This window comes from Chiloscyllium plagiosum, unplaced genomic scaffold, assembly GCF_037043375.1.
Source record: "Chiloscyllium plagiosum isolate Xiang-an unplaced genomic scaffold, Cpla_swu_hap1 HiC_scaffold_19, whole genome shotgun sequence".
In the NCBI taxonomy this organism is placed as follows: domain Eukaryota; kingdom Metazoa; phylum Chordata; class Chondrichthyes; order Orectolobiformes; family Hemiscylliidae; genus Chiloscyllium; species Chiloscyllium plagiosum.
The window spans coordinates 20388194-20413062 of NW_028270157.1; the positions used below are offsets into that span (position 1 = coordinate 20388194).

The window sequence follows — 24869 nt, forward strand, 5'->3', positions numbered from 1 at the left end:
GGATTGGCGCAACATCGAGGGCCAAAGGGCCTGTACTGCACTGTATTTTTCTATGTTCTATGTTCTATGTTCTAATTAAGGGACTTGTTCCAAGTCCCTTGGAAGTGCACAACCTCCTCCGAATCCTCAGCGCTGCTGTTACACAGTCATTAAAGATCCTGAACAGAAAGGCAATTCTAAGTCTCTTTCATAGTCTATCTGGTTGTCTTCATGTCCTTTCCGGTAGGCTTTGACAATACACCACATCAAAAGTGTTGCCTCCTTAATCTCCAGTGACCCCTATATTAACATTCGGTGGCTCAGTGGTTAGCACTGCTGCCTCACAGCGCCTGAGACCGGGGTTCAATTCCTGCCTCAGGCGACTGACTGTATGGAGTTTGCACATTCTCCCCGTGTCTGCGTGGGTTTCCTCCGGGTGCTCCGGTTTCCTCCCACAGTCCAAAGATGTGCAGGTCAGGTGAATTGGCCATGCTAAATTGCCCGTAATGTTAGGTAAGGGGTAAATGTAGGGGCATGGGTGGGTTGCGCTTCGGCGGGTCAGTATGGACTTGTTGGGCCGAAGGGCCTGTTTCCACACTGTAATGTAATCTAATCTAATCTAAGAAAAATGCCAGATGCAAGCGCGCGCGCGCGCGCGCACACACACACACACACACACACACACACACCATTTACCTGTGGTGTGTTTGGCTTAAAGAGATAGGGCATCAGGAGATTGATCAAAACAGTGCTCTGTTCCTTATCCTGTACAAACTGACTTATCCTGGAAAGCAACCAACAGATAGAAATGTTGTGGAAAACTTTACTCCACGAAACTGCATATTTATCAAGGTTTTTTACACAGGTTTATAAAAAAGTTTAGGATTTCTAAAATGAAAGCAAAATGCTGGAGATGTGAAATAAAAACAGTCACGTGCTGGAGAAACTCACTAGATCCAATAGCATCTATGAAGTGAGAAACAAAGTGAACATAGCATCTGTGGAGAGAGATCTTTCAAAACAGAATCATAATCAACTCAAAACGTTCTCTCTCCACAGATGCTCCAAGACCTGATGAGTTTTTTTTAACCATATATGCCCATTTTATCAAAGATTTTTGAATTCAACACAACACACAATGTAATTTCACAAAATGGACTACTCACACCATTTATGAAAATAATTTAGGAATGTAATTTAGAAAATTCACTGAGGAATTACTTTGGGGCAAATTAGCTCAATGTTCGGATTAATTCCCCTGGAAATCAATCAGTGCCTCAAGTGCAATGAGATAAAATTGGTGATGCACAAAAGCAGCAGTGTGCAGGCAGAGCAAGTGCACAGACACACTGCCCTCACCTTGGGGTGCAGACAGCAGTTTGTCTTCAGTGTGAGAGTCTCACAGCCAAAAGCTCCTCAATTTGACTCCTGGTCTGTGTGAAGTTTGCTGATGTCTGTCAGAGAAGCATGAGGAAGACAAGTAGCCTTGAGCTCATGATTGGAGAGGGGAACGGCCCATCTACAAGATGCACTTCAGAAATTCACCAACACTGTACCTTCTGAATCTGCAATCTTTACCACTCGGAAGGATTTGGGCAGCAGATACATGGAAACACCAGCATCAGCAAGTTCCCCATCAAGGCGTACATCACCCTGACTTGGAAATACATCATCGGTGTCACTGGGTTTGGGAACTTCCACCCTAACAGCATTGTGGATCTACTGACACCAAACAGACCGCAGCAGTTCACTATCACCTTCTCAACCGGTGGCTCAGTGGTTAGCATTGCTGCCTCACAGCACCAGAGTCCCAGGTTCGATTTCAGCCGCGGGCGACTGTCTGTGTTGAGTTTGCACGTTCTCCCCGTGTCTGCGTGGGTTTCCTCCAAGTGCTCCGGTTTCCTCCCACATCCAAAGATGTACATGTCAGGTGAACTGACCATGCTAAATTACCCATAGTGTTAGGTGCATTAGTCAAAGGGAAATGGGTCTGGGTGGGTTACTCTTTGGAGGGTTGGTGTGGACATGTTGGGCCAAAGGGCCTGTTTCCACACTGTAGGGAATCTAATCTAAAAAAAACTTAAAGGTGAGCAATAAATGCTGGTCAGGTCCATGGCTCTCCCAAGAATTAGTTTCTTGTAGGAAATGGAAGTGTAATAATTTGTAATGTACGAAAGGGTAAATGAGACAGAAAACTGTACCTCGAAAGGATGCTCAAATCTTTACTGACTTGTGTTTGGAATTTTTTCTTCTTCATTCGTTCTGTATTTCCAACAGCTTTGTTAAGATGCCGCAGGATGGTGGAAATATGAGGCAGAATAAGACATATCCCCATGCTTGCCGATTCTATGACAAATAGTGGGAGGATATTTAAGTTAATAGGCTCTAATATGAAGGAGAAAGTGAGTACTGCAGGTGCCTGGAGATCAAAGTAAAGAATGTGGTGCTGGAAAAGCACAGCAGGTCAGGCAGCATCCAAGGAGCAGGACAGTCAACATTACGGGGATAAGCCCTTCGTCAGAAATGAGGCTCATTCCCGATAAAGGGCTCTTTCCCAAAACGTCGATACTCCTGCTCCTCAGATGCTGCCTGTCTTGCTGTGCTTTCCCAGCACCACACTCTCGACTCTAACATGAAGGGAGACAGTGGGACACCTGATTTATAAAGCAATCTTTATCAGTAAAAAAATAGAGTTACAAGTGACAATGGGGCAGGAGTAGGGGTTGGGTGTGAAGATCAGCCACTTCTGTGTTGTTTGTAAGATTGGCTCCTGTGTTTCCCAATATTACAACAGTGATCACTCTTCATAAATATTCGATTTCATATAGATACTGTGGGGTGTCCTCAGGTTGTGATGGCCATTACAGAAAGTTGGGGGGGGGGGTTCATTACCATGCCACATTCTCTGACAGAACCTGTTCCTTTATCTTGAACGGTCTTTGTAAAAACAACAAGACTTCTTAGACATCTCCTGCCCAAACTTTCAGTTATCTGACACACAACATAGTGAGGTTGAATCAATTAGAAAGGGAAAACACATCTGGAGAACTGGACACAGGCTTCTTCCTGCCCTTGACAGAGATCAGGTGAGAATGTGGAGTTTAGGGAGATCAGTTGTGATCTGGCTCAACAGTGGAACAGAGCTGCCAGGCCCCGATCTAGCTCCAGTTTCTTACATTCTGAACTCCGTGAATGGAATTCAATGAAACACTTAAACACAATCAGGTGATGTCAACTTCAATGGAATTTGGAAAAGTGCAACGTTAAGTTTTCTTGCTAATTACAAACTTACATTCAAATATACAAATTAGGAGCAGGAATAAGTCACGTGACCTCGAGCTTGTTCTGAAACTCGATTAGGTCAGGGTTCATCTAATTAATTCATGTTCCTGCCATTCAGTAACTTTCCACCCCATTATTTCTTGAGAATCTATGCACCTCTGCCTTAAAAATATTAAGGGACTCTTCTTCCACTGCCCTTTGAGGAAGGGAATTCATGACCCTCTGCGAGATTTTAAAAGAAATTCTCATCTCAGTCTAAAATGGGTGACCATTTGTTTTTAAACAGTGACCACTAATTGTCGATTCTCTCACATGAGCAAACAACCGTTAGAAAGCATTAACAAAAAACTAACTTAAGCACTAATCAATTGTAAATTAGTGCTTTCATAGTTGTGATACAATGTTGCTTATACTGAAGTATCATTTTTTAATCCTACTTGCACGATGCTCTGGGTAAAAGCTTGCTAAGAGGTGACATACTTGGTCTGAGCCCAGTCTGGTCAAGTATTTGTTGGCCCAGAGGAACTCAACGACTGGGATCATGGTCAGCATGGACTGGTTGGACTGAAGGGTTTGTTTCCGTGCTGTACAACAGTGACTGAAGGAAACCTTCAGGAGAAATCTAAACAGGTTTGTAAACCAGCAGCTTGCTGCGTGAGAGCTAAGAGATTATCACCACCAGAGTGGGATCTTAGAGGCTCAGATATAGACATAGCCAAGATGACCAAACAGACTGCTGGGGCCACTTGCTCTGGCTAGCTATCAGCACGAACAAGTTTACAAGCTGATGGTGGCCAAGTGTGGGAAATCCGGAGAGGTGGACATGGGTCTGATGGACAAATCAGTAACTCGTATATTTTATAATTGGGTCAGTCAAGTCAAGGCACATGAAGTGATTAGGTTGACTCAGCCTTCATTGGCAATGATGCTTGAAAAGGAAACATAAGCAATTCCATGGAAAGACAAAGTGTTTAATTCCCTCCCCTTGGCCAGAGGAGGTTTGAACCCAGCCTGCACATGGAGCCTGGAAGAGGGTCCTTCATCTGTCCCTCACACTGACTGACACAACAATACCTGGGGCATGACCAGGGTGTAGTAACCTAGAGATTGCTCTCCTGCCTAGGGTACAACGATGCTGTTTGCGCTATTGTTCAAATTTCGGCTGTTCACAGGGTATAGCATTACCACTCTTGCCACTAAAGCTTTTCATTTTGAATCATTTCAGAAGATGGGAATAAGGGAACTAAGGGTTAATAACATTTAAATTCCTCCCAAGTTATCCAGAGGAGTGACGAGGGGTGGGGGTGTTTTCTTGTGCCCCTGACAGTGTGTTTGACTTTACAGAGTGGCTTGACTCAGACAGCATTTCAGAATCGATCATATTGGTGTGGAACTGGACAGCAGACTTCCTTTCATAAAAAGGACATTAGTGAACCAGTGTGGGTTACATGAGAACACAATAACTTTATAATTACTGTTACTGAAACCAAATTTCAGCTTCCCGAGTTCCCTTCAAGTTTTTAAATCAAACTCCAGTGGCAGGATTTGAGCTTGTGCTTTCTGGATGATTAACCCCAGTAACGCAAACCTCTACAATAAAACATGACAACACAACAAACGGGAGTTGTAGTACCTCCTGCAATGGTGGAAGGTTCTAGAAAGGCTGTGTCGTTCACAGTCAGGACGCTTGCTTGTGCTGTTGGTGAGAAGTCAGGCATGCTCAACAGGCTGTCAACGATATCCATGACAACCACCGCCGTAGGTTCTGCGATCCTCTTAGATGACAGCAAGGCAAAGACGTTGGTCAGAACATCCAACTGTGGGTGATCAGGAAGCTGTTTTGCAAGGAGTGGGAAGAATCTGGAAAATACGCATAGAGCAAGGCTATTAAACTACACAGCGCAGTGTAGCCAGCACACCAGCTGGGGGAGCTGCCAGCCCAATTACAATAAAATAGAATACAACATTCAAAGTACTAGGAATCTGAGAGTAGATGTACAGACAGGACATTAGAGTCGAGGCCACAACCAGCTCAGTCGTGATCTTACTGAATTGTGGGACAGGTTCGAAACCCTGACTGTCCGACTGCTACTGCAAAGTCTTATGTTTCTGTATGAATTCCTATACTGAGAACAGGCTTTGATGTGACAGTTAGTTACCAACAAATATTGTCATCAGTTAGTTACGAAGCAGGAGAGGCCTCCATTGAGGATAGGTCATTAGTTGCTGATCAGGAGCAATGCCCTAATTAAACTCCAGATGAGCTGATTTTAAAATCAGACATTCCATTTACAATAGGAGTTGGCAGTACCCACAGATTCCAGATTCAGTTGTCAGCAACAAACAGGAATACCCAATGATGAGGAGCTATCACACAACAGTGTCAAATAACTAGCAAGTATAACTTGAGCCACATTGTTCCCTTGCAAATTTTGAGGTATTTTAGTATCATATCGGAACTCCTAAGATTTGTTCAGTCCACAATGTAAACCGATGCAAAGCAGCCCAATGAACAAAGTTCAGAAAGTTTTTGAAGTGTTCCTCACCTGGAATTCTTGCTCCAGATATGAATCAGTTTCAGGAGAGGGGTTGGCGCATACTGCCCTTCAGAAGCGAGTCTCCCGATCTGCAGATCAGACAAGGTGAAGGTGAAAACAGACAATGCATCAGGACAGTTACAGAGTTGGCGATATAGTGACGTCACAGAATCCTTAAAGTGTGGAAACAGGCCATTCGCTCCCTTGAGTCCACACTGACCTTCTGAAGGACATCCCACCCACAACCAGCCTCCCCAAACTATCCCTGTAATCCTGCAAATCCCGTGACTAATCCTCCTAACATACATATCCCGAGATACAATGAGCAATTTACCACGGCCAATCCACCAAACCTGCATATCTTTGGACTGTGGGAGGAAACCCATGCAAACATGGGGAGAATGTGCAAACTACATACAGAGTCATCTGAGGGTGGAATTGAACCTGGTCACTGGAGCTCTAAGGCGGCAGTGCTAACCACTGAGGCATGTGTCACTCAACTATTGATCCAGAGGCCCAGACTAATGCTCTGGGGACACAGGCTCAGATTCCTGTGCCAGCATGTTTTGGACTGAAGTTCACTTTGGATGATAAAGCTAGTCCTGACTGTCACAGAAACCCATCTGGTTCACAAATGCCCTACAGGGAAAGAAATCTGCCATCCTCACTGGTCTGGTCCACATATGACTCCACACCCACAGCAGTGTAACTGCTCCCTGAAACATCCAAGAGAGCCAATCAGCACATAGATACTTATAATGGACAATAAATACTGGCCATGCCAGCAACACTGACATGCCGTGACAGAGTAAAGGCAAAAACAATTGGACAGTCGAAAAGTGACCGGTCTCTTTGTAAAACACTAACCAAAACTTTTAAGGGTCACATTGGCATGCCTTTGGTGTGAATGGGCAGGGTGAAAGCAGAGAGCAATGGAGAGACTGTTACCTGTGGCCACACAACACCGTGAAACAATGCGTCAATCTCTTCTGCTGTGAAAGCGTAGGACTCAAAGTCATTAAAGAAAGTAGCAATCTGATTTATTCCCAGACGTCTCAAATATTTTAGCTGGTTTATGCACCGCGGTTGGATCTGAAAACAAGAAAAGGCAAACAAAAACAATGTAAATCCTTAATTGTAACACTTGCCAGTTCTGACCAATATTCCACATCACAAACAAAGGGTTCAGCAGTACCATACTTCTGTTCCTGAAGAGATGCCAAGAGAAAATGAAAAGACAAGGACTTTGTTTATATAATGCCTTTCACAATACTCCAAAGTGTTTTAAAGTATCTTAAAAGCATCACCTTGGTTGAATTTAGACAATGTGGCAGCCAACTTCTACCCGGTGAGAGTCCACTAACAGCTGCAAGATAACGTCAGAGCATTGGTTTTGGGATGCTGACTGAGGGGAGAAGTGTTGGCCAGGATACTGGAGTACCTCCACTGCTGCTCTTCAAAGCAATGCCACATGATTTTTCACTGGTTGCAAGGACAGACAAGATCCCGTTTTGATAGGTCACCTAGAAGACATACTTCTGATGGTGCAGTACTCTCTCAGTACAGCTCTGGTCACCTCCAATTTCTGCCCTCAAGTCTCTGAAGCAAGACTCAAGCCCTCTCAGTCAGAGGCGAGAACGCTACCCTCTGAGCCACAGCAGACCTATGCTCCTATTCTGCCACAGTAAACTGTGAGGTCAATCGAATCTGGGTGATTTATGAAAGGAATGAAAACGCTGAGCAGGAGGAACAGACAGTCGCCCAAGGCGGGAATCGAACCCGGATCCATGGCGCTGTGAGGCAGCAGTGCTAACCACTGAGCCGCCATGTTACAGTGTGGGTCTAACAACAGCACAGGGATTGCACTGATTCAAAGTGACAGCTTACCTCTATCTTAATGGCAGTTAGGGGTAGGGAATAAATGTTGGCGCAGCCAGCAACACCTGTACCCCACAAATAAATGAATGTTTAAAAAACCCTCAGAATCTTGAGTGGTTCAGTAAGACAATATCCCAGAAAACACGATCAGTGGATATGACCTGTCCTATCAGAAGGACAGGCCCAGCAGAGGTGGTAGCACAGTGGGGTGCAGTTGGAAGGGAATTGCCTTGGGAGTCCTCAATATTGACTCTGGGCCCCAGGAAGTCTCAGGGCTGCAAGTTAAACCCGGGCAAGGAAATCTCCTGCTGGTTACCATATATTATCAACCCTCAGCTGAAGAATCAATCTTCCTCCATGTTGAACAACACTTAGAGAAAGCGCTGAGGGTGTCAAGGGTGCAAAACGTGCTCTGGGTGTGGAATTTCAATGTCTACCACCAACAGTAGCTTGGCAGCAGCCCTACTGATCGAACTGATCAGGGTGTAAAGAATAATGCTGCTAGACTGGGTCTATGGAAGGTGGTGAGGGAACCAACAAGATGGAAAAACACACCTGACCTCATCCTCACCAATCTGTCAGCTGCAGATGCATCTATTCATGACAGTATCAGTAAGAGTGACTACTGCACAATCCTTGTGAAGACAAAGTCCCACCTTCACATTGAGAATATCCTCCATCGTGTTGGTGTGGCACTGTCACCATGCTAAGCGGGACAGAGTTCAATTTACCTATTGTGGCTATCAAGTTATCCCCACGACTCCTCTCTCTCTACTCCATAATCCTCACAGAAGTCCTCCTTCTCAGGATTCACCCAGCAGTTGGTTGTTGCATACACCTGCAATGCTAATCCTGAGCTTTAGTTTAATGCCAAGTAACCAGAGACAGAGTTCAGCCAGTACCCGACTCACAGCAGACAAGAACATCATGACAAGTCTGAAACCACTAAATATGCCAGAAGAAATTTCAGTCTCGGTGTGGAAATTAGCAGAATGTGAGGGAAGGGAGACTAACCTACTTTAGGAACAGTTGTCTCAATTTTTGGTGACCTGAAAAGGAATTTCCTTTACTTCACACCTTCTGGACATCCAACAGCCAATGAAAAACAGTGCGGTCACTGTTTGTAATGTAGGAAACATGGGAAATTCTAGACAGCAAAATTCTACAAACAGCAATGTGACAATTAATGATTTGGGAAAATAATAACAACTACTGTGATTGTGGTTGAGCAATAACTATTAGCCAGAAAACAGCAGGAATGTTGTCTTTGACTATTGTGCAGCTGTGTTTATTGTCTTATTGGAGAATTAGCACCATCTGATAATGCAGCACTTCCTCTGCACTGTACTGGAATGTCAGCCTGGATTACACACACATTTTCTGACTCAGGTTAGAGTACATTAACCTCGCAGTTACACCTACCTGGTCTCGTTGCTGAAGAATATGAGACACTGACGCACACATGCACAAGGTGATCTGGAGCAGTTTCGGCAGATAGTCTTGGATTAGATGGCCCAGCTTTTTCATCACCACATCAATGCCGTTCAGTAGACCGTGCTGACGTCCTAGGGGTAAAATCTTTGACATATCCAAAGTCTTTACTGACTGTAACACTGCACATAGACAGGATCCTGAAACAAGATTGATAAAATGATTACTCATACCAACAAAACAAACTCCAAACATCTTCATCCACCTATTGTATTCTTAGCTACCTTCCCCCCAGCCCCACCCCCTCCCATTTACCTCTCCAACCCGGATGCTCCCTGCCTAATTTCTGATGAAGGGCTTTTGCCTGAAATGTGGATTTTCCTGCTCCTCGGATGCTGCCTGACATACTGTGCTTTTCCAGCACCACTCTGATCTTGACTCTGATCTTCAGCATCTGCCATCCTCACTTTTGTCCCCAAGCTCAAGATACCCCATCACTTTTTCTCCTGAGGTCACACAACAGTGTTTTTAAGTAAATAAGTACAAAACATAATTGACCTGAAACAACTACTAGATTTGTCTCCTTTGAAGTTCATAAAATCATGTGGGGCATGGACAGAATGAATAACCAAGGTCTTTTCCCAAAGGTAGGGGAGCCCAAAACTAAAGGGCATAGGTTTCAGGTGAGAGAAGAAAGATTTAAAAGGGACCTAATGGACAACTCTTTCACACAGAGGGTTGTACGTGCATGGAATGAGCTGCCAGAGGAAGTGGTGGAGGCTGCTTCAATTATGACATGTAAACAGCATCTGGATAGGTATGTGAACAGGAAGGGTTTAGAAAAATATGGGCCAAATGAGACAAGATTAACTTAGGATATCTGGTTGGCATGGACGAGTTGGACGAAAGGGTCTGTTTCCATGCTGTACATCTGTATTACCTGTTTGAGTTCTTTCAGTATTTTCATCTAATTTGAGATTTCAGCATCTTGCTTTAGTTTTCACATTTTTAGATTGCCCTCTCTTGCAAACATGTCAATCTTTGAGCCTGTCGTTGAACATTACAATCCAAACTGTCCAGGGAGAGTGGACAACACAATACAGCTAAAGCCTAAGGCAAGTTATAGCTTTAATGCTGCTACAGTGCTTTCACACCACTCAAACTCAATATAAAAAACATTCAACTTGAAATCTAAAGGTCACAAGTTCCAGTCCCATCAGGGCAACAAATTTAATCAAAATGGCACTTTGTGGCTGTAGCCAGATTTAATAACAAAGGCTTTCACGTCCATTCAAAATTTTCCTGGCTCACAAACATCAGCTAGTGAAGGAAGCCTGGTATCTTCGTCCAGTCTGGCTTCCTTTGCTTCAGTTCTACACCATGTGAAAGGGAAAGTAAAGAAATACTGCAGTCCATGTGGCACCCACAATCCAACATTCAATTTCAATCCAAAGAGTGGAGGGCCGTCAGAACAGTGAATTTAAAATCAGACTGACCTAAGGCTATTGGGAGAGTGCAGGGCACTAGTCTGGGATTGTGTAAAGACTGTAACTATTTATTTTTCTTTATTTTTGATTGTGGACTGAAATGGCTAAAAAGACTGTTTTAAAAATTAAGGATTATGGCGCTCCTTAAACATAGGCTATGAGCACTTATTGTAAGACCTTTCAAACGTGGGATTCATCCAGCAATAAATAGCTATTGGTCTGTGAATTGATGACTAGTTGTTGATGACAAAGGCTTTCTGCCTGCCACCAACTACATGATTGGCTCCCAGGTAGCTAAATGGTTTGTGGTTGAAAATGTAGCCAGAAGAGTTTGGATCACTGGAAGTGGAGGGGATGACCTTTTCTCTGGAGTTTAAAAATATACCCAAAGCCTGAAGCAATTTTCCCTCACCAGTTGCTTTAATGAGTGGCTTTTAACCAATAAATCAGAGACTTTATTATTTATGAACAAGACACTTTGTGCCTCCCACAAAGATGTGGACAAACATCAGAAAAGAGAGAGAAAGGGATACTGGGAAAAGTCTAGGATTGACACGTGGTTTTGTTTGAAAGCAGGGCATTGCGATTTGTTTGGGATTGATGGGGAGAAGGGGAAGTAGGATTGTCATCAGCAGAGATAAGCCACCACTAACTATTTGTCTGATGGGATGTTACCTTTAAAGCTTAAGCTGTCCATACCTAACAAGATAACACAAACTTCACAGCAGATCACTAGATAATTATCAGTGCAATTACCTGATGTTATCATGATTTTGATATATGAGAAAGAGAAAATAAAAGATAAGAAGGCAACACATATCAGCTTTTATGGTTTTAAATTGGAAATCCTAAATTTGTTTTGCAAAGCCTGTGATTGAAATAATTAAAACACATGCATACTATATTCCCTTTATACAACAGGAATGAAGACTGAAGACTTCCTTGTATACTTGGCAATAGGAGCAGCACAACTAAAGCAAAGTACTGAGGCTGTTGGAACTCACTAATGTAAACTAAAGATAATGGAAGCATTCAATAGGTCACAAGAGAGAGATAAAGATGAGTAACCTTTCAGGCTAAAGACCATCCATTACTGCTGGAGAAAGTTGTGCAATGACAACGGATCCTAAGTGAGTACAGAGGCAGGGAGAGTAAACAATAAGTGTTGCAGAGTCTCCCCTGTGCATACCCTGAGTAAAATGGTGTACTGGTTCAAGGAGCAGATCCAGGAAGAGGTGTATCTCCTCAGATAATGAGCCAGCCAGGAAATTTAGAACAATGACCATGCGGGTCCCTGCTGCTGCTCGGCCTTGGGTTTTGCTCCCTGTTTTGCTCCTCATGCGTCCATAAAGAATCCTTAAAAACAAAAGGAATGGGAATTTTAAAAAGAAGAATTTTAACTTTCTTTTGGAGTTTTTGAACATAGCAACAACTTTTAATCAGGAAATAGCAACTAATTGAAAGCTCAACTCTAATCAGGTCATCCACCTCTGTGTATCAAACAAACTCCCTCAAGATGACAACATCCACATTTCCTACAAAATCTTTGCCTCTGCTACAATAACAAAGTCGCCAACTTCCTGCTCAGGTGATAACTATCCAGTTGTGTTCCCAATCTCTTCTCATCTGCATCTGAAACCTTTATCTTTGGAAGCAGATAAACCAGGCAGTTCCAAAGATCCCCAGGTCTGCCTGCACTCATCTTTACACCTGCTGGCCAAATCCGAAATTTGACAAGTACCTTTTGAGCACAGGAATGTGGGTGCCACATGCAGATGTAGTTACAACATTTAATAATCATTTGGAGAATTACATAAATAGGAAAGGTTTAGAGGGATATGGGCCAAACGCAGCTAAATGGGACTAGTTTAGTTTGTGAAACGTGGCCTATTTCTCTGCTGTATGACTGTATGATACTGTCCCCTCAGCCAGTGCGCTCATTAACTTACTCCAGTTGCCTGGTCAGCCAGTTTACAATGCAAAGTGACACTGACAGTGTGGGCTCACCTCCCACACCAGGAGACGTTACTATGACGGACTGCCCTCTACTGTAATCTGAAATGTGGTGACCCTCAGATTAAACCACCATCAGTTGTCTCTCTCCACCGACAGAACAAACCTATGATCTGGTGTGACTATGGAAATTTTACACTGATGTAGAACTGAGGGAGTGCTGCACTGTCAGAGATGCCATTTACTTGGATAAGGCACCAAATTGAAGTCCCATAGACAAATCTAAAAGATTCCACGGCACTATTTTGAAATAGAGAGGTCAGTTCTCCCCATTGTCCTGCCAATATTTCATTAGGCAACAAAATCAATTATCGAGTATGTCAAGGGGCACTTATACCGAGCACTAACAGCAGCTGACTGACCACTTAGCATACACACAGAGCAATGTTGAACAGGCTGTCAATGAGCTACCTTTAAGAATGGGAACACTGGTGAATCTATTTCCCCACTCGTAGTCCAGCAGCATAGCCCAATTAATTTGGCTTAGTCAAGCTTAGCAACCTTTTGACAGCCCACAATATCCATTTCCCTCTCTCTCCTTCACTCAGCATTACGCTAACACTTGTTCTATGCTGAGTGTGTGGTGCTGGAAAAGTACAGCAAGTCAGGCAGCATCCAAGGAGGAGCCCTTCCTGATGAAGGGCTCTTGCCCGAAACGTCGATTCTCCTGCTCCTCAGATGCTGCCTGATCTGCTGTGCTTTTCCAGCACCGTACTCTCGACTCCGCAGTCTTCACTTTGTACTTGTTCGATGCTGTACTATTTGTGATCATTTACAGAAGTTACAAGCTCTGCTACTCCTACCTCATGATAATTGGGATGAGCTCAGGTCTGTGTGCGGCTGATACGATGGTCGTTTCTTCTGCAATACTAAAGTGAATGACTTCTTCTTTGAAGCTCTTGTCCTCCAGCAGTCGCTGGAGGTTTTCCCTGCAACAAGAAACCAAGATTCAGTTTTTTTACAGATGCACAAAAGTCAATGAAAACATAACAGAAATTTCTACGCTGACTTCAGAAATTGGATTGTAAACTTTCTGTAAAAAGTAATTGGAATCATGCGCATTGCAGTCAGTGGATTAAATATTTAAAGGCAGATTCTGTCTTCGGGTCCAGAAAACGTGGTTTATACAAGATGCTCATTTGAATATTTGAATCTAAGAGTAGTGCCTTGACCAATGAGAGTAGACTTGCCAACCGACCAGAATCCTTTTCACTGGAGAGTAAACTGTGATTGGATGAAATTTAGCAATTCTTGCATTTGTCCTCATGAGCACAAGTTAAAAAGTTTTGACAAAATATCTCACTTTTCAGCAATAATTAAGGTGCTAAAATTGATTCAAAAATATTTTCACTTCGCCAAATTCATTTGAGTAATTTTCCAGTAGTTCATGAGACAGCACAGTTTAATCCTGCTTAAGTTCTCTTTAAAACATGAAGAAGCAACGTTAGATGTAGAATTCGCTGACATTCTTTGAGGTTTAAATTTCCAGGTTTTGTGCTTATTTCTTACAATTTTCGATTTCTTAATATTCGATACAGTATCTCAAAGTCCATGGGAATCAGGGGGAAAACTAGGGTCAAAACTAAGGTGAAGAGACAGGGGAGATTTGAGAGAAGTTTTCCAAATATGATGGGTCGAGACAGAGTGGATGGGGAGTAACTGTTCCCACTCGCAAATGGGTTAAGAACCAGACAGCACAGTTTTAAAGTGTTATGTAAATGAAGCAAATGTGAGATGAGAAAAAGCATTTTCACATAGCATCCATGTCATTAAAGTGTGGAATGTGCTGCCTGGAAATGAGTAGGTTCCACTGAGGCAAACAAGAGGGAATTGGATGCTTATTTCAACTGAAATAATGTATAGGGTAATGGAAAAAGATACCAAGTCATGATTAGTCATTAATCCAGACACAATGAGTTGAATAGCTCAGAAAAGATTTACAAGGCTGTTGCCAGGGTTGGAGGGTTTGAGCTATAGGGAGAGGCTGAATAGGCTGGGCTGTTTTCCCTGAGGCTGAGGGCTGACCTGAGGGATGGTTCATAAAATCATGAGGGGCATGGATAGGGTAAATAGACAAGGTGCTCAGGGTAGGGGATTCCAAATCTAAACAGCATAGGTTTAAGGTGAGTGGGGGAAGTTTTGAAAGGGACCTAAGGGACAACCTTTTCACACAAAGGGTGGTGTGTGTGTGGAATGAGCTGCCAGAGGTGGAGGCTGCTTCAATTACAACATTTAAAAGACATCTGGATGGGTATACAAATAGACAGAGTTCAGAGGGATATGGGCCAAACAGTGGCTCATCGGTTAGCACTGCTGCCTCACAGCGCCAGGGACCCAGGTTCAATACAAGGCTTGGGTGACTGTGTGGAGTTTGCACATTCTCCCCATGTCTGCATGCATTTCCTGCGGACACTCAGGTTTCCTCCCACAGTCCAAACACATGCAGGTTAGGTGGACTGGCACATGCTAAATTGCCTGTAGTGTCCAAGGAAGTGTAGGTTAGATGTTGGACTATAACCTGGTGTTGTGTGATTTTTAACTTTGTACACCCCAGTCCAACACCGGCATCTCCAAATCATAGATTAGATATATTAGCCATTGGAAATGCAGGGTTACCGGAATAGAGAGGGGAGTCTGGGTGAGATGCACCTTGGAGGGATGATATGGACTCAATAGGCGAAGTGGCCTGCTTCCATACTGTCGGGATTCTATGATGATTGGATGAGAGAGCAGAAGACAATAGTACAACACAGTAGCTCTCATAAACAGAATGGAGAAGGGACAGAGATAGAGACAAACTGCCAGAAAATCTGGAAAGACACAATTACACAGCTAACTTTACATTACTGAAAAAAATATTATTTTTTCCAAGTTTTTCACCTTGTACTCATCAGGACAATTCACATAACCAATATAAGGGAAGACCCAACTGCAGGTGAGTGCGGACTGGTTGGCAAGGGGGCACTGATAGGTGGAGGCATTACCATGAAGGCGGCAGATTAACAGTTAACTGTCCGGTTTTGGTTAAATTTTAAACCAGACAGGATGACCCTGATTGGTCAAGACACTGCCCTGAAAATTGAACCAGCAAATAATTTTCACTTATTTTTAGGATGGGGAACAAGTACAGTGCATGACTTACTCTGCCTGCAAAGATTCAACATTTTGCTAATTGCTGGCAGTAAGCAATGTAATGGTAATTAATTTGTGCCAAATAAACAATTACACCTTTTACAGAGATTTATTACGAAGGCATGGAGCAGATTAACATTACCTGTAGGGCAGCATGTGTGGGTGCTTGTAGGTGAGCAGACATTCCAAGGCAATTTTCTGCACATCCTGGCAATGATGGCACAGCAGCTAAAATGGGAGAGAAAGAACAGTGTAAAAGAGGAACCACAGGAAGAGACAGGCAGGGAAAGAGACAGGCAGGGAAAGAGACAGGCAGGGAAAGAGACAGGCAGGGAAAGAGACAGGCAGGGAAAGAGACAGGCAGGGAAAGAGACAGGCAGGGAAAGAGACAGGCAGGGAAAGAGACAGGCAGGGAAAGAGACAGGCAGGGAAAGAGACAGGCAGGGAAAGAGACAGGCAGGGAAAGAGACAGGCAGGGAAAGAGACAGGCAGGGAAAGAGACAGGCAGGGAAAGAGACAGGCAGGGAAAGAGACAGGCAGGGAAAGAGACAGGCAGGGAAAGAGACAGGCAGGGAAAGAGACAGGCAGGGAAAGAGACAGGCAGGGAAAGAGACAGGCAGGGAAAGAGACAGGCAGGGAAAGAGACAGGCAGGGAAAGAGACAGGCAGGGAAAGAGACAGGCAGGGAAAGAGACAGGCAGGGAAAGAGACAGGCAGGGAAAGAGACAGGCAGGGAAAGAGACAGGCAGGGAAAGAGACAGGCAGGGAAAGAGACAGGCAGGGAAAGAGACAGGCAGGGAAAGAGACAGGCAGGGAAAGAGACAGGCAGGGAAAGAGACAGGCAGGGAAAGAGACAGGCAGGGAAAGAGACAGGCAGGGAAAGAGACAGGCAGGGAAAGAGACAGGCAGGGAAAGAGACAGGCAGGGAAAGAGACAGGCAGGGAAAGAGACAGGCAGGGAAAGAGACAGGCAACACAGCTATACACTCGACTGTTACCTGTATGTACAATTCCTTCAGCTTGGGTTCCAGGTATAGCGACCTCGGGTTGGAAAACTTGGAGAAAACTTTCAGGTGAGCGATCAATTGCCTGTAATGACACAGACAACGTTAAAATTTGCAGGACATGAAACAAGATGAAGGTAACTCATATCAAAACTTAGTGCAAAGGACAGGAGTCCCAGATAATCTTTACAATGCAACCTGCATTCTATCACCAAAATTATCCCAGAGGACCACAGCAACACCACAAACTCATCTTGTGATGACTCAAATGCTCCAATGCATTGCCTTTTCATTTTGCCGAACAGCCTTTTTACTCACTGAACTGTGCTACTACAGAGCTGCTTGGCTTAAATACTAATGGCCACAAAGTTGCAGGTTCAAGTGCCAGTCCATGAGCAAGTGAATAATCTTGGTTGACATTCCGGTTTAATACAGAAGCAGTGCCACACTGCCAGAGGTACCGTTCTCTGAATGAGACGGTAAACCAAAGCCCCACAGTGCGTGGCCCAGAGGTTCAAAACCAATGTTCCCTTAAAGCTGCGCAGCCGCTCCAAGGTTCTCCACACGTTGATCACCATAGTGGGCATGCAGACACACTGCCTTCCAGTTTTGGAAGGTGCTGCCACACACTAGCGTTGGATTTCTGCATACCGATAAACTTAAATGGAGGATCATTCAGTACAACCACAACATGCATTTATACAGCTACTTTAACATTAAAATACACTCCATGAACCCTCATAGAAATGCTAAAATGTGAAATTAGGCAGTGTCACCTAAGGAGATATTGGGGCAGGCGGATGGAAGCTAAACCAGAAAAATAGTTTGAAAGGGGACCACCAATGGCACAGGCATTAAAATCAGGCTACTTGAGACATCAGAAATTGAGCACAGAGATCTCAGAAGATTAGATTAGATTAGATTAGATTAGATTACTTACAGTGTGGAAACAAGTCCACACCGACCCTCCGAAGAGCAACCCACCCAGACCCATTCCCCTGCATTTACCCCTTCACCTAACACTATGGGCAATTTAGCATGGCCAATTAACTTGCACATTTGGACTGTAGGAGGAAACCGGAGCAAACCCATGCAGATACGGGGAGAATGTGCAAACTCCACGCAGACAGTTGCCTGAGGTGGGAATTGAACCCAGGTTTCTGGTGCTGTGAGGCAGCAGTGCTAATCATTGTGCCACCGTGCCGCCCACAAAGCATTGTGGAGAATGTGGGCATATGCTTGAAAGAGTTCATGAGAGGATAATAGGCTATTGAGTTCTATTTTCAAACAATTGATAAGCAATGGCAAATTTTGTGGCATTACTGTTTTTATTCCATACAATTATTGTTATACAATGTTAATGCTCCACCTCCCATTTTCTCTCTCTCTCTATATAGCCTCCTGTTTCTCCAGCTTCCTCTCAAACATACCCATGCTATCCAACTCAAACACACTATCTAGTGGCAGGTTCCACAATTCTCACCACTCATTAGGTTAAAAAAATCTTATTAGTAACTATTTTGCATTGATTTTAAATCTGTTCTCAGGATGTGTGCAAAGCCAGTGTCTGCTGCCCATCCCTAACTGTGAGGTGATGATGGTGGTGGCAAGGAGCCTCCTTGACTCACTGGGTTCTCTCATCAGGCAGTTCCTATAGCCCTAACTGCACAGATATGGACTACACCCACATCTCTACAAGAGAATATTTAGTTGGAGTTAAGAGTACAGTTGAAACAATTCCATGCCAGCTTGATTGCAAATCGCGCAATAAAGTCAAAGGGATAAGCTATTTTTCCTAACTCCAGAGTGACAAGAAGTGATTTACTTTGTTTGTATTTATCTACACCATTTCCAAGCAATGCTTACAAAATGCTATTCACATCACATGAGACTGTTATTGGCAGAACTTCAAATGGTGCAGTTAGAAAAAGTGCAAAAATTACAGAATCATAGAAATTTACAGCCAGGAGGAGGCCATTCCACCCATTGTGTCTGTACTGGTTCCTGAAACAATTACCCCACTAGTCCCATCCTCCAGCCCCATCTCCGTAGCCCTCTTAACTTCATCCCTTTCAAACATTTCCAGACGAACATTATTATGCTTGATGTGCAAATAACTAGCAAGGAAGGAGAATCTTGCTGAAGAGAACGACACATTGGCTGAGCTCTCACACATTTCAGGACCAATGCAAGAATGGCAAATTTCAAACACATGCGAGGGCTGCCGGGAAGGGTGAGTTTTCCAGCATTAAAAGGGACTTACCTCGGGATTCGGGCCTCCATTTGCTGAGAGGTGCGAGGGAGGAGCAAAGGGCTTCTGGAAAGTCATATATTTGTGTGGTTGCCCGAAACACTACTCGGGTAGTGTCTCCCATCCATCCTCCTCCTCCTCTAACCAAAAAAAAAGGTTCTGTGCGCCAAATTGGTAAGGTAGCGGTTTATTTTTTATTCCTTATTTTTCAATAGTCTGGGAATTTAGAATAGTGGAATGGAGGTGAGGGCAGTTGAATGTTCCTCCTGCAGAATGTGGGAGGTAAGGGTCACCACTAGTGTCCCTGCTGACTACATCTGCAGGAAGTGCACCCAACTCCAGCTCCTCGAAAACCAGGTTAGGGAACTGAAGCTGGAGCTGGATGAACTTCGGATCATTCGGGAGGCAGAGGGAGTTATTGAGAGGAGTTACAGGGAGGTAGTCACTCCTCAGGTACAAGAAAAAGGTAGATGAGTAACAGTCAGGGGACGGAAAGGGAACCGGCAGGCAGTGCAGGGATCCCCTCTGGCCATTCCCCTCAACAATAAGTATACCGTTTTGGATACTGTTGGGGGGGGGGGGGGACTTACCAGGGGAAAGCAATGGGGCACAGGGCTCTGGCACAGAGTCTGTCCCTGCTGCTCAGAAGGGAAGGGGGTAGAGGAGCAGAGCAGTAGTCATTGGGGACTCCATAGTTAGGGGGACAGATAGGAGGTTCTGTGGGGATGAGAGATACTCACGGTTGGTGTATTGCCTCCCAGGTGCCAGGGTTCGTGATGCCTCTGATCGTGTTTTTGGGATCCTTAAGGGGGAGGGGGAACACCCCCAAGTTGTGGTCCACATAGGCACCAACGACATAGGTAGGAAGAGAGATGGGGATTTATGGAAGAAATTCAGGGAGCTAGGATGGAAGCTTAGAGCTAGGACAAACAGAGTTGTTGTCTCTGGTTTGCTGCCCCTGCCACTTGCTAGTGAGGCGAGGAATAGGGAGACAGAGGAGTTGAACACGTGGCTACAGGGATGGTGCAGGAGGGGGGGGGTTGGATTCTTGGATAATTGGGGCTCTTTCTGGGGTAGGTGTGACCTCTACAAGCAGGATGGTCTTCATCTGAACCAGAAGGGTACCAATATCCTGGGGGGGAAATTCGCTAAGGCTATTGGAGTGGGAGATGGGAACCAAAATTGTAGTTCGAGTATAGAAAAGGTTGAGAGTAGGGAGGTCCAAAATCAAGTTTCAGGGACGCAAGATGGCACCGGCAAGCAATACGTTGGTTTGATGTTTATCTACTTCAACGCCAGGAGCATCCGGAATAAGGTGGGTGAACTTGCAGCATGGGTTGGTCCCTGGGACTTTGATGTTGTGGCCATTTCAGAGACATGGATAGAGCAGGGACAGGAATGGTTGTTGCAGGTTCCAGGATTTAGATGTTTCAGTCTGAACAGAGAAGATGGTAAAAGAGGGGGAGGTGTGGCATTGTTGGTCAAGGACAGTAGTACAGTTGCAGAAAGGATGTTAGGGGACTCGTCAACTGAGGTAGTGTGGGCTGAGGTTAGAAACAGGAAAGGAGAGGTCACCCTATTGGGAGTTTTCTATAGGCCTCCGAATAGTTCCAGAGATGTAGAGGAAAGGATAGCAAAGATGATTCTCAATAGGAGTGAGAAAGGCAGGGTAGTTGTCATGGGAGACTTCAAATTTCCAAATATTGACTGGGAACACTATAGTACAAGTACTATAGATGGGTCAGTTTTTGTCCAGTGTGTGTAGGAGGGCTTCCTGACACAGTATGCAGACAGGCCAACAAGGGGCGAAGCCACATTAAATTTGGCACTGGGTAATGAGCCCGGCCAGGTGTTAGACTTGGAAGTAGGTGAGCACTTTGGTGATAACGATCACAATTCTGTTATGTTTACTTTAGTGATAGAAAGGGATAGATGTATCCCACTGAGCAAGAGTTACAGCTGGGGGAAAGGCAATTACGATGCGATTAGGCAAGATTTAGGAAGCATAAGATGGGGAAGGAAATTGCAGGGGATGGGCACATTAGAAATGTGGAGCTTATTCAAGGAAAAGCTCCTGAGTGTCCTAGATAAGTATGTACCTGTCAGGTAGGGAGGAAATTGTAGAGTGCGGGAGCCGTGGTTTACGAAGGAAGTGGAATTTTTGGTCAAGAGGAAGAAGAAGGCTAATGTAAGGATGAGATGTGAAGGCTCAGTTAGGGCACTTGAGGGTTACGAGGTCAGGACTTGACCTGAGGGTCAGGAAAGACCTAAAAAAGAGAGCTCAGAAGTGCCAGGAGACGACATGAGAAGTTGTTGGCGGATAAGATCAGGGTAAACCCTAAGGCTTTCTATAGGTATTTAAGGAATAAAAGAATGGTGAGAGTAAGATTAGGGCCAATCAAGGACAGTAGTGGGAAGTGTCAGAGGTGATAGGGAAAGCACTTAATGAATATGTTTTGACAGTATTCACTCTAGAAAACGACAATGTTGTCGAGGAGAATACTGAGATACAGACTACTAGACTGGGTGGGATTGAGGTCCACAAGGAAGAGGTATTCGAAATCCTGCAGAGTGTGAAAATAGATAAGTCCCCTGGGCCGAATGGGATTTATCCAAGGATCCTCTGGGAAGCCAGGGAGAAGATTGCCGAGCCTTTGGCATTGATCTTTAAATTGTCATTGTCTACAGGAATAATGCCAGAAGACTGGAGGATAGCAAATGTGGTTCGCCTGTTCAAGAAGGGGAGTAGAGACAACTCTGGTAATTATAGACCAGTGAGCCTTACTTCAGTTGTTGGTAAAGTGTTGGAAAAGGTTATAAGAGATAGGATTTATAATCATCTAGAAAAGAATAACTTGATTAAGGATAGTCAGCACGGTTTTGTGAAGGGTAGGTCGTGCCTCAAAAACCTTATTGAGTTCTTTGAGAAGGTGACCAAACAGGTAGATGAGAGTACACCGATTGATGTGGTGTATATGGATTTCAGCAAGGCATTCGATAAGGTTCCCCATAGTAGGCTTTTGAACAAAATGCGGAAGAATGGGACTGTGGGAGATATAGCAGTTTGGATCAGTAATTGGCTTGCTGAAAGATGACAGAGGGTGGTGATTGATGGGAAATGTTCATCCTAGAGCACAGTTACGAGTGGTGTACCGCAAGGGTCGGTGTTGGGTCCACTGCTGTTCATCATTTTTATAAACGACCTGGATGAGGGCGTAGAAGGGTGGGTTAGTAAATCTGTTGACAACACTAAGTCGGTGGAGTTGTGGATAGTGACGAAGGATGTTGTAGGTTACAGAGAGACATAGATAAGTGCAGAGCTGGACTGAGAGGTGGCAAATGGAGTTTAATGTGGACAAGTATGAGGTGATTCACTTTGGTCGGAGTAACCGGAATGCAAAGTACTGGGTTAATGGGAAGATTCTTGGTAGTGTAGATGTGCAGAGAGATCTCGGTGTCCATGTACACAGATCCTTGAAAGTTGCCACCCAGGTTGACAGGGTTGTTAAGAAGGCAAACAGTGTTTTAGCTTTTATTAATAAAGGGATTGAGTTCCGGAACCATGAGGTTATGCTGCAGCTGTACAAAACTCTGGTGCGGTCGCACTTGGAGCAGTGTGTACAGTTCTGGTCACCGCATTATAAGAAGGATGTGGAAGCTTTGGAAAGGGTGCAGAGGAGATTCACTAGGATGTTCCCTGGTATGGAGGGAAGATCTTACGAGGAAAGGCTGTGGGATTTAAGGCTGTTTTCGTTGGAGAGAAGAAGGTTGAGAGGTGACTTAATAGAGACATATAAGATAATCAGAGGGTTAGATAGGGTGGACAGGGAGATCCTTTTTCCAAGTATGGTGACGACGAGCACGAGGGGGCATAGCTTTAAACTGAGGGGTGATAGATATAGGACAGATGTCAGAGATAGTTTCTTTACTCAGAGAGTAGCAAGGGTATGGAATGCTTTGCCTGCAACGGTAGTAGCTTCGCCAACTTTAAGTACATTTAAGTCGTCATTGGACAAGCATATGGATGTACATGGAATAGCGTAGGTTAGATGGGCTTCAGATTGGTATGACAGGTCTGTGCAACATCGAGGGCCGGAGGGCCTGTACTGCGCTGTAATGTTCTATGTTATGTTCTATGACCACAGGACATTGATTGGTTGACAAGTTGGCTTTGATTGGCTGAGGCGCTATCATGGCAAATAAAAGAGATGCATCCCAAGCTTCTGGGGATTTCAAAAAAAAAAAGCAAGGCTTGAACAAATTCCATTTGCTTGTAGAAGGAGGGTCTTTGATCATCTTAAATTGCCAATAACTACTCCAGCAACCAATTTAAGATAATCAGTCGAGCTCATAACATTGCATATTTACACTCGCTGGAAGTGACATACTGTATATTCATAGGCAGGAACCCAGTCTTGGTTCACCATATTCTTGTGATTGAAGCGCACACTAATTAGCTGCTCAATTTCCTGTATTTCAAAAATACTACATTTGCTGCACAGAACTTGGGGAGGTTCTGGAGACCAGTTCAGTTGCAAAACAGATGCAGGTTCTTGCAATCTGAGAAGGGTGGCTTACTGAAGTACTACCATAAGAACTTCCATTTATACTATGCAATAAAACAGGGTTATCAAATGAAAAACAACACTATATCTATTAAGAAACAAACTGTCAGAGTAGAAACATGGTCAAACAGATTCGAAGCATTGCCTTAAAGGCAGAGAGAATTGGAGTGGGAATTCCAGAGATGGGAACCAAGCAGTTAAAGGCACCAAAATCAGAATCAGAAATGCGCAAAATGCCAGAATAAGATAACAGCATATATCTAGAGGGCTAGAGCAAGATACAAATATCAGCATGGACAATGCCACGGAGGGTCTTAAGGTCAAGGCGGAGGGTTTTAATATGGGTATCATACCGTCATAGTCATAGTGTTGCATAGTATGGAAACAGACCCTTTGGTCTAACTCATCCATGTCAACCAGATGTCCTAAATTAATCTAGTCCTATTTGCCCGCACTTGGCCCATATCCCCCCAAACCCTTCCTATTCATATACCCATCCAGATGCCTTTTGATTGGTATAATTGTACCAGCCTCCACCACTTCCTGTGGCAGCTCATGCCACCCTCTGCGTGAAAAAGTCTCCCCTTAGGTCCCTTTTAAATTTTTCCCCTCTCACCTTAAACCTATGCCCTCTAGTTTTAGACACATGTACCCTGGGAAGACCACCTTGGCTATACACCCTATCCATGCCCCTCAAGATTTTAAAAACCACTATAAGGTCACCCCCTTAGCCTCTGATGCAAATGGAACTTGGTGCAAGTTAGAAAATGGGGGTCACGCTTCAAAACAACTAGCCCACAAAGACAGAATGGGAACCCATGCTTAAACGGTGGAAACTATTTATTGACAAAGACGCTGGTTATAAGCATAGACTTCCGAAATCCAACAATCAATCTGCTTGTTGATGCAGAACACAATTAAATCTGCAGTTACTGTCCATCACTTGAATACAATTAAGCACCCAATTACTTACAACCAGCTAAAGGAAAATGCCACAATTTGGCAATGGGGGAACAAAATACTACAATCAGCTATAGGCAACTGAGATTTGGATGAGTTCAGGGTTTAGGAAAAGTGCCTGGTACTTACTTTACAGCTGCCCTCCTGGGCTTCTTCCCCACAGCAAACTTGAGTTCGTCAGGACCTTCAATCTCATCAGCGACTGCACTGCACCCATCCTGCAGTTCGACAGCAGTCACATTCTCATCAGTCCCCTGCTTCTTCCTGATGTCTTCAGCTGGGGCAACCAACAAGTCCGCTGGGTAATATTCATTGCTAAACCAAGCAAAGGGACAGGTCACTTGCGAACAAT

At 44.2% G+C, this 24869-nt stretch overlaps 1 protein-coding gene across 3 annotated transcripts in view; it reads right to left on the reverse strand.

Moving 5' to 3' along the window:
• The window catches only part of utp20 (UTP20 small subunit processome component), a 114907-nt gene that overhangs the window by 55180 nt on the left and 34858 nt on the right, over nt 1-24869 (reverse strand). For all 3 annotated transcript variants that reach the window (XM_043709794.2, XM_043709795.2, XM_043709793.2), the window contains exons 22-32: nt 24647-24832; nt 16736-16826; nt 15882-15967; nt 13411-13536; nt 11784-11950; nt 9099-9307; nt 6747-6890; nt 5808-5887; nt 4895-5121; nt 2181-2325; nt 676-763 (exon numbers count right to left, since the gene is read on the reverse strand). In XM_043709794.2, the coding sequence (XP_043565729.2) occupies nt 676-763; nt 2181-2325; nt 4895-5121; nt 5808-5887; nt 6747-6890; nt 9099-9307; nt 11784-11950; nt 13411-13536; nt 15882-15967; nt 16736-16826; nt 24647-24832 (1549 nt within the window). The remainder of the gene's footprint in view (nt 1-675; nt 764-2180; nt 2326-4894; nt 5122-5807; nt 5888-6746; nt 6891-9098; nt 9308-11783; nt 11951-13410; nt 13537-15881; nt 15968-16735; nt 16827-24646; nt 24833-24869) is intronic.